Source organism: Pogoniulus pusillus, chromosome 2, assembly GCF_015220805.1.
Source record: "Pogoniulus pusillus isolate bPogPus1 chromosome 2, bPogPus1.pri, whole genome shotgun sequence".
NCBI lineage: Eukaryota > Metazoa > Chordata > Aves > Piciformes > Lybiidae > Pogoniulus > Pogoniulus pusillus.
Window position 1 is genome coordinate 15148346 of NC_087265.1, and position 12688 is coordinate 15161033.

The 12688-nt window shown below is 44.2% G+C and overlaps 1 protein-coding gene and 1 long non-coding RNA gene across 11 annotated transcripts in view; one reads left to right on the top strand and one right to left on the bottom strand.

The window, feature by feature from the left end:
• The window catches only part of SEMA5B (semaphorin 5B), a 324525-nt gene that overhangs the window by 276468 nt on the left and 35369 nt on the right, over positions 1-12688 (top strand). For 9 of the 10 annotated variants that reach the window (XM_064157107.1, XM_064157117.1, XM_064157118.1 and 6 more), the window contains 4 exons: positions 2004-2147; positions 6365-6512; positions 8913-9138; positions 9733-9951. In XM_064157107.1, coding sequence (XP_064013177.1) covers positions 2004-2147; positions 6365-6512; positions 8913-9138; positions 9733-9951 — 737 coding nt within the window. Of the gene's footprint in view, positions 1-2003; positions 2148-6364; positions 6513-8912; positions 9139-9732; positions 9952-11407; positions 12682-12688 lie in introns of those variants that run through there. The other variant, XM_064157167.1, reaches the window with a different exon arrangement.
• On the bottom strand, positions 6335-8536 carry LOC135182764 (uncharacterized). Its single transcript, XR_010305309.1, has 3 exons — positions 8461-8536; positions 7577-7677; positions 6335-6475 (listed from the first exon to the last, which is right to left on the bottom strand). It is a non-coding gene; the product is annotated as an uncharacterized LOC135182764 (long non-coding RNA).

A 12688-nucleotide genomic window follows, 5' to 3' on the forward strand; every position in this document is an offset into this window, starting at 1 on the left:
CATAGGAAAACAGCATGGTTTGAAAAATAGGGACATCTGGTCATCCTACATTTGCCTCAGCCCTCAAATTTCCTTTAATTGACTTCATATGGCATTGAGATTTCTTTTTGCAAAGAGGGAGCAGGGTGCCTGAAGATTAGTTCTATTAGAAAGCTAGAGATCTGATAAAGGAGGGTACCTAGTTCTGTTAAAAATCCCAATCCACTAATAGATGCTGAGAGTTTTGGGGGTTTTTGTGATGAATTTTTACTCACAATGACTTTTCCTTTTTTCCCCCCCTTTCTTTCTTCTGCAGTAACAGCAACCTTCCATTTGATTTTTTGGGGGGGTTTTGTGATTATGCATATAATTTTTCTTTTGGAATAGGGAGGTAGTAGGTGGTTTAAAACATGGCAGAATAAAATGAAATAGCAGATATTTTATCTAAGTGAGTTTCTTGTTCTTTGAACTTGTTTGGGGTGGAGAAGGGAAGGAAAGGAGTGAGAGGGATGAGAGAACAAGAGGAGGAGGGGAGAAATGTCTAACAAGGTTCTGAAATAAAGCTGCCAAGAACAGCCTAGAGTTGATAACAAATACAACAAGTGTGAAGGGCAATGTGGGTTTTAGCTTTCATCCTCTACCCTGATTGGTGCTATGCCAGAAAATATTTCTTGCCAGCAGTGTTATTAGTTCGGTAAATGCTTTGAAAATTAACATCTGCTTTCAAGCTCAGCTTTCAAGAACCAGAAAGCACCTGAGTTGTATTCTGACTACTTTTTAGAAAGGTTTTTCTTTATTAAAGAAAAAAGCAAACAAAGGAAAAAAAAACCCAACCAGCCAAACAACAAAAAAAAAAAAAAACTTACAACAAATCAGATTTTTTGGTTAAAGCAGTGAAGTGTCAAGATTAGGCAGTTCTGTAAAACAGAGCATTGCCACTGGCTCCATATGAAATGAAACCTGCAGCCCAGAAGAGATGAGATACAGTTCCTCCGAACCTGCTCCAGAGTTCAGTAGTGCTGCCAAATGAGAAGAAGGTGAGCTCTGATAAATGCAAGAATTTAAGGATGAAAACCTTGGCTTCTGTGTGAGCAGAGGTTTGAGTCACAGCATGGCAGCAGCGTGGCAGGAGCCAGCCAGCTGCACGTGCTCAGCCTGGCACAGGAGCGAGGCACAGAGCATTTGCTGATTTCTCTGTCACTGAGGTGTGAACTTAGGAGTTTTGCATCACATTTGCTCTGGGCTAAGTTACAACTGCTCAACAGAAATGTGATCACTCATTAAACCATGGAACCTGATCCTGCCTCAGAGCTCTTAATTGCTTCTGGTTTCTACAGATTTAAGGTCACACTACAACGATGTCGGCAGAGAGCCATGAAAGCTAGAAGCAATTATTGTTATTTTTAATGAAATCTGAGATTTCCAGTTAGGATTCAGTGCTGAAGGCTTTAGGAAAACACCGAATATTTTGAGGTTTGTGATAAAACCATGGGAGCTGTCAGAAGTATTGCTGTGAGAGATTTAAAGCATCAGTACCTACTGAATTAGAGGAGGGTAGGTTTTTTGATAGCCTTTATGACAACTCATGTGTGTAAGCCTCAAAACCTGTACTCTGTGCAGAAGAGTCCAGGAGATACAACTTTGGGATCAGTCATTGGTTGAGAAAAATCAGCTTATGAGACATGGGGGAGATGATGGGGGAATAGTCAATAAGAGTTATAGCAACCACACTGTTGCCCACAAAGTCCTGGGAGACATTTTAAAAGCCATTCAGCATCGGTTTCATTCTCTTCCTTTCCAATTCTTAGAGACCTCAACGAGAGGAAAGCCAGGCCAGTGCTAACCACTTTTGAAACTCCCTTTTCTAAATCTCTGCTGGTAAAGTCTGGTTGAAATTAAGAATCTCTTCTCCAGTGAGTTCAGTGAGTCCCACCCGTGCCCTAAGAGTTTCATTTAAAAGAGCATGGTGTGGTCAGACCGTTGGGTCACCCTCGTTCTCAGTTGTCTCTCCCTCTTTTTGTTAGAAATGGCGCTTGGACACCCTGGTCTTCCTGGGCTCCATGTAGCACCTCCTGCGGGATAGGCTTCCAGGTCCGGCAGCGGTCCTGCAGCAACCCTGCTCCACGGTACGGGGGAAGGGTCTGTGTTGGACAAAGCAGGGAAGAAAGGTAAGAGATGTCCTCACCGCTGTGTGGTCGTTTCTGTGGTTGGTTATAAGGATGTGGCTGGAAGTGCTGCTCTTATGTGAATGAAAGCTGCTTGGCTAAATACACAAAACAGAAGGAATTCCACAGCCTGGGAGGGATGAGATTGCTCATGTGCATGGCCACTCTATTTCAATGAGCCTATGAACATCAGAGACTTCAGAGGTACCTCCATGCTCAATGAGGAGCTTTTAGACCTTTTAAGTATTCCTGTCCCCCAAGGAGAGGGCTGGCTTTGTAAATAAAAGAAGCTGCTTCTGCTGTCAGCAGTGTGGCTTATGGATAGTTGCACTGGAGAGTCTGAGGGAACTGGGATTGTTCAGTCTGGACAAGAGAAGGCTGAGGGGAGACCTCATTGCTCTCTACAACACCTGAAGGGAGGCTGGAGCAAGGAGCAATGAGGCAGCCAGTTAAGTGACAGGACTAGAAGAAATGTTTTCAAGCCTCACCAGGGGAAGTTCAAGCTGGATATTAGGAAATGTTTCTTCACAGAGAGGGTTGTAAAATATCAGAATGATCTACCCAGGGCAGTGGTGGGGTCACTGTCCCTGAAGGTGTTTAAACAGTGTGGGTACCTTTCAGTGCTGGATTGAGAGTTGGACTGGTTGATCTTTGAGGTCTCTTCCAACTGGATGTTTTCTGTGTGATTCTGTGATGCTCTGATCCACCCATGAGAAGGCAGTCAAGTATGTGCAGCCTTCATCACCAGCTGCACCATTCCTGTCTCTGTTACTTGTGCTAACTCGCCAAAAGAAGTTCCAAACAAAATGGATCTTAATTCACAGATTTGGGGTTGAACTTTCGCAGGGCTTGACATCAGAAAAACATAAGTTCCCCCCTCACCTCTTAAGCAAAATTAAGGAAATTTTGATGCAAAACCACTAAAAGACAATACTTTTTCAGTCTACAGAGCCAGCTGCACTACCACACTCCTTCAAATTTGGCCCCTCATTAAACGTATGTTTTCAAGCATTCCCATTTGGTTTCCAGATATGACATTTCATTAAAGGCTACCTTTGCTTGTCAGTAGGTTGTTGCTTGTCCCTTGAGGAGTTACTTTAGGCAGATATCTCTGCATTTCTCAGAATACAAAGGGGAATTAATTTAACTCCTCTGATTCAGGCCATTGTAATGTTTGGTTTGATTTGTCGCCATTCACAGTGGTCTTTTTTGGGGTTTTAAAGACTACAGCTGAGTCATTGTTAGTCCCATGTGATTCAGTTTGAGAACAATGTTTATTAAATAGCCAAACAAAATTAAAGTTGCCTTTAAAAGAGAGAATGTGAAATAGTGCTAATTTAGACTCGCTTTGGTGCATACGGCATCTAGATCAGCTGGTGTTGCGACACTGGTTTCTCAGGGTCCAAGCAGCAGTAAGGGCCAAGATCACATGAAGAGTTGATTGTCAATTGTTTAACATAGAATCATAGAATCAACCAGGTTGGAAGAGACCTCCAAGATCATCCAGGCCAACCTAGCACCCAGCCCTAGCCAGTCAACTAGACCATGGCACCGAGTGCCTCATCCAGGCTTTTCTTGAGCACCTCCAGGGACGGTGCCTCCACCACCTCCCTGGGCAGCCCATTCCAATGGGAAATCACTCTCTCTGTCAAGAACTTCCTCCTAACATCCAGCCTATACTTTCCATGGCACAACTTGAGACTGTGTCCCCTTGTTCTTTTGCTGGTTGCCTGTCAGAAGAGACCACCCCCTACCTGGCTACAGTGTCACTCAGGTCGTTGTAGACAGCAATGAGGTATCTCCTGAGCCTCCTCTTCTCCAGGCTAAACAACCCCAGCTCCCTCAGCCTCTCCTCATAGGGTTTGTGTTCCAGGCCCTTCACCAGCCTTGTTGGTCTTCTCTGGACACGTTCCAGCACCGCAACATCTCTCTTGAATTGAGGGGCCCAGAACTGGACCAGTACTCAGGGTGTGGCCTGACCAGTGCTGAGTACAGGGGAAGAATAACCTCTCTCGTCCTACTGGCCACACTGTTCCTGATGCAGACCAGGATGCCATTGGCTCTCTTGGCTACCTGGGCCCACTGCTGGCTCATCTTCAGCCTACTATCTACATCTGCCATTGGTAACAGGTCACTGTTGAGCTGATTTCCCACTGGTCATCTCCTGAAAATATTCACCATCTACTCTTTCTGTGACACATCGGCTTCAGCTTATGAGGTCTTTAGTGAATTCAGCACATACAAGTTTTGAAGAACCTAATCTTGACCGTTTATTCCAACTGCCTCACTGAGCTCAGCCTGCTTAATCCACTCTCTGTTCTGTACATAGGGAACAGTTCTCTGCTGCCAGCAGAGATTTTGCTGGTCCAACTGTTGTGTCAGCCTTCTTCTGGCTTTCTGTGCACGCACCCAGAACGCAGTGTTGTCACGGAGGGGGATTCTCAGCACCTACGCCTATTTGGCAGAGGGGAGAAATTAATTGGGGCGAGATAATATTAAATAAAAATGTATGTTTATTAAGCTCAATATTCTGGAGTCTCGCCACCCCCAACCACTGTATATTAATCTTTGTTACACGGTTATGAAAACATTCTAGGATAAAATATGTACAGTATAACTTATTAATTACTAGCAAACATTCAAACTATAAACAGAGAGAGGAGTTTTCCCTGCGGCTTTATGCCATTTGGGGTCTGCACACTATTTGCCCAGCAGAACGGGCTGAAAACTCTTTCTGCTCTATGGCAGAGGCAACTTATATTACAGAGGTATTAAAGCTTTTACTCACAACTCTTATTAATCAATAATCACCCTCTGGGCTATGTCAGCCGATGCCAGTGTCCAAACTTCGGGGGATCTCTGCCCGTGGACCTTGAGGCTGGAATCCTCCCGGCTTGCGGGGAAAGATGAATCTTCCCAGATTCTGGGGAAATGGTGGTCTCTGACTTTTTCTCCTGGTGAGGGATGCACTCTCTGCCTTGGTGCTCCTGGCTTCTTCTGGAGGCTTTGTCCAGGGATTCTGAGCTGGCAGGATCTCAGGTGTAGGAGGAGAATACCGTGCTGTCTATGGCACAGTTCTTCACGCGGCTAGCAGGCCGTGTGTGTGTGCAGACAATTCAGAGCCTGTTTCCTGGCTATCTCAGCAGCAACGGTGCTTACCAGGCAGTGATAGGCAGCAGGCATGCAGGATGTGCAGCCTGTGCTCCGTAGGTAAATGCAGGCAATGCAGGATCTGGTCCTGATAACACAGTGGCGTGCAAATGTGCACAGTTGGCTGGAGACTATAGGCTCCTTATATATATATAGGCAGGCTTAAGTTAGCTCTGCAAGAAAGGTACGCAGGCAGGTAAGCTGCGAATAGGTCAGAGCATGTGGGCCTGAGCCTCTGAGCATCTGAGCTATGCAATGGCGTCCGAGCGTGGGGGTCTGAGGGGCTGAGCTAGCAAGGTCTGTGCCTGAGGGTCTGAGCTGAACCATGCATGTGGGGGTCAGAGCACGTTGTTTACCTGTGCCACTCCTATTTATTGAATGTGGGCCGAGATTAATGGTCCCCTTGGCCACTAGAAAGACCAATCAGGTTGGCAGTCAGCCAAACCTTACCATAACAGGCAGAAGCTCTTGCCTGGACTTTCCCAAATATGGGGATCACATGGGCTTACCCCAGGGAGACATGAGCTGGGGGGGGGGGGGGGGCTTACACAACCTGTTTACAACCAAGGGTCCTGGCGGAAAAACATGTCTAGGCAAGGCATAAATAAGCCTCTTTTCGGGCCTACAGGCCCTCCACGACAAGTGTCCAGTCTGATGCCCATCACCAGGTAGTTGCTGTCTACAACTACCTGAGGGGTGGTTGTGGCCAGGAGGAGGTTGCTCGCTTCTCTCAGGTGGCCAGCACCAGAACGAGAGGACACAGCCTCAAGCTAGGCCAGGGGAAATTTAGGCTCGAGGTGAGGAGAAAGTTCTTCACTGAGAGAGTCATTGGACAGTGGAATGGGCTGCCCGGGGAGGTGGTGGAGTCGCTGTCCCTGGGGCTGTTCAAGGCAAGGTTGGACGTGGCAGTTGGTGCCATGGTCTAGCCTTGAGCTCTGTGGTAAAGGGTTGGACTTGATGATCTGTGAGGTCTCTTCCAACCCTGATAATACTGTGATACTGTGATACCATTTTGTCCCTCTAGCATGCTGGTGTGACGATTTTTTGAGCAATGAACTTTCTACTTGCAGATTCTGTAATGAGAACAGTCCATGTCCACTACCGATTTTTTGGTCTTCCTGGGGTCCTTGGAATAAATGTAGTGTGAACTGTGGTGGAGGAATTCATTCAAGGCAGAGATCCTGTGAAAATGGAAATACATGTCCAGGCTGTGCTGTGGTATGTATTGTTGACTGACATTGCGTAAGGGGCACCTATTGACATCTAGCTTTTAGGAACTTGGTGGTTAACTCCTCTCTCCATCTTGGTTTTATTTCTCAAGCTGGAAGAATATGCTGTCCTCAGCTTTTGCTAGAGAGGATGCTGGAAAGAACTGAGAAGTAGAGAGGTTGCATATTCTTGAAGCCAGTGAAGTTGCTGGGAGAATGTGTTTCTGGGTGTGTTCAGGTAGGGACAGACTGATGTACAGAGGACTTCCTTAGGCTTAGATATCAAGCCCTCTACATGAAAGCACTATACTTTTTTTTTTCCTCTCCCACTCCCAAGGATAATCCTATTGAGTCAAGGAGACCTGACCCACCTCAGAAAGGAGTCTTATTGTCATACTTGAGTAAACAGCAGGTCACACCTAGGTGACCCATGAGTCCATCAATGAATCAATGGCTAGCCATTTCCCCTCTTCATTTTTCCTTTCCTATTCTGGCAGCTGTTTCATGCAGCTGTTTGAATCAGTTTTGTGGAGGTTTTTTTCAGTGTGAGCAGATCTGATCTGGAAGCTCTCTGTTCATAAGCTGTTTGGCATTTACTCCAGAAGCATGAAGTCCTGAAGTGTTGCATTTCTTTACCTCTGCCAGAAAAAGACCCATTAATTTATGTTAAAACAAGAATGCAACGTTTGTCAACAGGATTCCTTCCACTAGGGGCCTCAAATCCTCCCATTCCTCCCAAAGACCCCAAGTCACCCCATTCTTATCCAGCCAGAGTGTTCTCTATATTCAGTGGATGCTCTACAGTGAGGATGGAGAACAGTTTATAGTGCTCATTAGAGTTTAAAAAGCCAGCCAAACAAAAATAGCTGTAAAAAGACATGCACATTAAAAATAAACCAATAAACTTATTGAGTAATAAACCTCACTGACATTTTGTCCTCATGTGGCTCCTCTATGCTGACCCACAAGCAGCATCTCAAGGTCACAGCAGAAAACTTGTTGACTGTTACTTTTATCTGTTGCCTAAATTATTCTCCTGTCCTTATGGCTTTGAGTCAACAAAAGAAGACAAACCTGAGGGAGACATAAAAACAGCAAGCAGAGTTCACCCTGGAGGTCCATCTGGAGCTCTGTGCCACCGTTGCCACTGCAGACATAGAGGCACTGGCTTGTGTCTGTGAGGTCAGATAAAGCAGATGGAAGTTGGTTTAGATCCCGAGTGTCATAAATAACAGGCATAAACTGGAGTTCATGCAAGTTAAGGCTTTAATAGGAATCAAGCAATGTACAGGCCCGGGTACGAGGGGAGACTCTGATCTACCCCAACGCACACCCTTTGCCTTCAGTTTTCTCTTTTTATACCCTATTCTATTACATATTCATTACTAAGTTCTAAGAAAAGGTTGGGTTTTCTTTATCAGTTTTTAGGAATGTGAGATGTCTCTTCCACACAGGTCTCCTTTTATCCGGTGGTCCCTCTGGTAACCTTTGATGAAGTAAGGGGTCTTGCTTAAGCATCTTCCTCATGAACTTCAAAGTCCTGGTTCTTCTATTTGCTCATACAGAAAAGGTGGCACCAGGAGGAATGCATTTCCATTTAAATATGCAAAAGGCTATCTCTTCCACATGCCTCCCTCCTTTGTCAATCTAATTACTCTTAAGCTTATTGCGATGGTGGTTGTCTTGGGTTCAAATGCAAGTTCCCAGAGACTCTAATAAATTTAATAGACCCAATGACAATTTATAGAATTTATAGAGTGCCCTCCCCTCTTCCCCCTCCTTTTCCCAAAGATATACATATAGAGAGAGGTAAGCACACCCAAATAAATCAATCTCACTCGATTTGGAAGTTAAAAAGGAAAAGTTTAACAATAACTTAGAAAAGGTATTGGAGGTAGGGAAGTTTACAAAGGATAAGGAAGGGAAAACAGCAAAATACAAAAAGGGATGGATACTACCTGAGCAATATGATGGTGTCTCTGCCTCGTGGCTGCCACGTGGTGTGCTGGTATGCAGTGTGGGTGTGTGTGTGTCCAGAGGGAGCGAAGAAAAGAGAGCTAGGAGCAGGAAGCTCCTCTGTTTTATAGGACAGGAAGCGGGGGGAGTGGGCTAACCATCACCTGGAGTGTGGCCCACCCCTGGGGAGGGGCCAAGACCCCTAGGGTCAGGTTCAAGGTTACGCTCCCCTAGAGTGTTCACCCTATACAGTGGTGCAAGCAGGAATGCAGTTTCATTCAAACCCCCCTTCCTCCTTGTCTGTGACCCCTTGCCACAAATTGATCAGACGAAACATATGATTCTATGTATTTCTCACACGAGGGTACTCCTTTATTTTGTGTAGTGTGAGCAAGCCTCTGTCACTTGGGCTGCTACTGTTTAATAAGGAGAGAGTGGCTTTCCTTCTTGGCAGGAATATAAAACCTGTAACCCGGAGAGCTGCCCAGAGGTGCGCAGGAATACCCCCTGGACCCCGTGGATGCCTGTCAACATCACGCAGAGCGGCGCCCGCCAGGAGCAGCGCTTCCGCTACACCTGTCGTGCCCAGCTGCCCGATCCCCACGAGCTGCAGTTCGGCAGGAAGAAAACCGAGAGTCGATTCTGCCCCAATGATGGCTCAGCAGTGTGTGATACTGACTGTACGTCTTGTCGGCTCTGGGGGACTGTAGGGCAAGCCTGGATTTGGTGGTGGAATCTGCCCATGTCTGCCCAAGTCTCAATATGTATGACCTGTGCTGTTGCGGAATGACAGGGATGGAGAGACTTAGATCAATACAGCTGTTGAGTCCTGTGCTTGTGGCAGTGTATAGATCTGTTCTTGCTCTTGTCAGGCTGGCCCAAAGAGAACTGGCAAGTAATGAGATGTAGAGAAGAGCCATTTTACAGGACGCTGTATCTTAACTCATCTTTCTCTTTGGAGGTCCCCTTGTGCACTGCCTCTGGGGTTATTGCCTCAGTACTGCTGTGATGCAAAGCAGTGTCCTGAGGGCACAGCCTCAACTACCACAATTTGCTGCACAGAAAGGTCGTTTATCAAGGTTATTAGTAGACTCAGTTTGTGTGTTTAGGTTAGCTGTAACCCTGTGGAACAAAACTCTTGCTAAGGTCTTTCAACAGAAACCCCTTCTCAGGGCACTTAAATCCTGCTTTTGTTTATGAATGGAAGCCCTTTGTAAAGACTCAATAAGCGATTAATTTGTGATCTCGTGGTGTCTTGTTTGTTTTTCTTGAAGCTCTTGTCGATGACCTCCTCAAGACTGGTAAGACCTCTGCACGGATTATCAATGGGGGCTGGTCCTTCTGGGGCGCCTGGTCTTCCTGTTCCAGGGACTGTGAGTTGGGCTTCAGGATCAGGAAGAGAACATGCACAAACCCTGAACCTAAAAATGGTGGCTTGCCCTGTGTGGGATCAGCAACAGAGTACCAAGACTGCAATCCACATCCCTGCCCAGGTAACCATGATCATCTTCCTGCATGAAATTCAGAGGGGTTTTTCCCCAGCTTAATGGTAGAGCCACCAAAAGAAAAAAAGGAAAAAACCCAAATGAACCAAAAAGTCCACAACAATATTTACAAGCTGCCCTCTCTCTTTCTTTTCTTGTCTTTTCTTTTCTTTTCTTTTCTTTTCTTTTCTTTTCTTTTCTTTTCTTTTCTTTTCTTTTCTTTTCTTTTCTTTTCTTTTCTTTTCTTTTCTTTTCTTTTCTTTTCTTTTCTTTTCTTTTCTTTTCTTTTCTTTTCTTTTCTTTCCTTTCCTTTCCTTTCCTTTCCTTTCCTTTCCTTTCCTTTCCTTTCCTTTCCTTTCCTTTCCTTTCCTTTCCTTTCCTTTCCTTTCCTTTCCTTTTCCTTTTCCTTTTCCTTTTCCTTTTCCTTTTCCTTTTCCTTTTCCTTTTCCTTTTCCTTTTCCTTTTCCTTTTCCTTTTCCTTTTCCTTTTCCTTTTCCTTTTCCTTTTCCTTTTCCTTTTCCTTTTCCTTTTCCTTTTCCTTTTCCTTTTCCTTTTCCTTTTCCTTTTCCTTTTCCTTTTCCTTTTCCTTTTCCTTTTCCTTTTCCTTTTCCTTTTCCTTTTCCTTTTCCTTTTCCTTTTCCTTTTCCTTTTCCTTTTCCTTTTCCTTTTCCTTTTCCTTTTCCTTTTCCTTTTCCTTTTCCTTTTCCTTTTCCTTTTCCTTTTCCTTTTCCTTTTCTTTTCTTTTCTTTTCTTTTCTTTTCTTTTCTTTTCTTTTCTTTTCTTTTCTTTTCTTTTCTTTTCTTTTCTTTTCTTTTCTTTTCTTTTCTTTTCTTTTTTCTCTTCTCTTCTTTCTTTCTTTCTTTCTTTCTTTCTTTCTTTCTTTCTTTCCTTCCTTCCTTCCTTCCTTCCTTCCTTCCTTCCTTCCTTCCTTCCTTCCTTCCTTCCTTCCTTCCTTCCTTCCTTTCTTCCCTTCTTTCTTCCCTTCTTTCTTCCCTTCTTTCTTCCCTTCTTTCTTCCCTTCTTTCTTCCCTTCTTTCTTCCCTTCTTTCTTCCCTTCTTTCTTCCCTTCTTTCTTCCCTTCTTTCTTCCCTTCTTTTTTTCTCTTTTTAATTTGGGGGATTTTTCCTTATTTTTTTTTAATGCTATTGTTAATGACTCATGTATGTGATCTTTAGTGCTATAACTTATCCTTCACCTCAGCATAGTGGGTAACACAGCCACATCCTCTAGAGGAAGCAGTATGGTGGCTTGCCTAGCAAATTTTTGCTTCAAGAAGGTTTGATGCCCCATCCATTGGAGAGCATCGTGGTGCATCTGCACCTTGATAAGGAGACAGGCTTAATAAATGTGGCTTAACACTGTGTAGAGATGCTTGATGTGGCAGTTCTTTCTTGTGAACACTTGTTTCTTCCCCCTCTCCTGCTTACGTATTGTTCTTGCGATGGGCATCTACTCTTGGCATCAGTTACCATTTCCTGCACAGCCAGCAGGGAGTATTCTTGCCTGGTTTCCTGGTTTTCGAGTTTGTCCTCATGTTTATGTTGCACTCCTGGTCCAGAATAGTAATAATAGACCATTGACTACTGTATTCACTCTCACTTGTCCTTCTCCTTGCTCTGTAATAACTAAACTAAATTTAAATGGTCTTACACAAATTACCTTGCCTCTGCAGTTCTAGCAATTACCTACCTCTGGCAATACAGTTTGTGGCCAACACTTGAAAGTGCTATATTATAGTAGTATTATTATGATTCTAAAATCCAATACAAAGATAAAATTTCAATGCAGATGTGATCAGAATGTGCAGCAAGAGTGTAGCAGGAGTGTCAAACATTGCACTCTATGGCCTATAAAATGAAAATAACTCTAGTGCTATAAAGGCAGCTATTAGTACTATTTTGGAAGCTCTCAGTGGCTTTTCACTAATGTCTGTGCCTTTCTTCTGTGCTGTTTTCTCCCCTTGGACACTATGATGTTTTACAATCTGTTTTCAGTGCATGATCACTATTTTTCTGTGTCTCCCTCCTTCCCTGTCTCACTCAATGTATATAGACAAATCCTGGGTTTATCTTGCACTAAGTCATCAGGTTATTATCTTCTGAATTAATGGCATGTGAACCTGAAAATCAGGCAGTCTAGTAGCTGACAAGGGGGAGGGTGGAAGTCAGGGATCTTTAGTCCTTTCCCAGTTTTGTTATTACCTTGTTATGGGACTGCGCTCAGATCATTGAATGGTTTGAGCTGGAGGGGACCTTTAAAGGTTGCCTAGTCCAATTCCTCTGCGATTAATGGGGACAATAAGTAGTCTCTGAGTTTCTGTTTCCCGAAGGGTGGAACCAGAAGACTTGAGGACCCCATAGAAAGGTGCCATATAAGTTCCACTTAGGTTGTACAGCACTTTTTTTTTTTTGCCAAGTAAATTTGCTGCTGCTGTAAGTGAAGCATCAGGAAACACTATAATAACAACACTCTTCTATAAAAAGGAATAGAATAAGGGCAGGCTAGAATAAAGATAGAATCATTTCAGTGACTACCCTTAAAGAATAGTTTCTATTTTGGCACTTTATGATGCAAAGTCTTTTTGTGCAGAGACTTCATTCTGTATCTGCAGAGTACAGCACACTTATACCCTTTCTCGTTATGAATTTCTTGTTGTCACACCCAAATGTCCTGGGGTGTAAGAAACTGCTAGCTAGTCTGGGCAAAGGTGTATCTGGAAGGTGAAATATTGGGGCTCTCCAGCTTT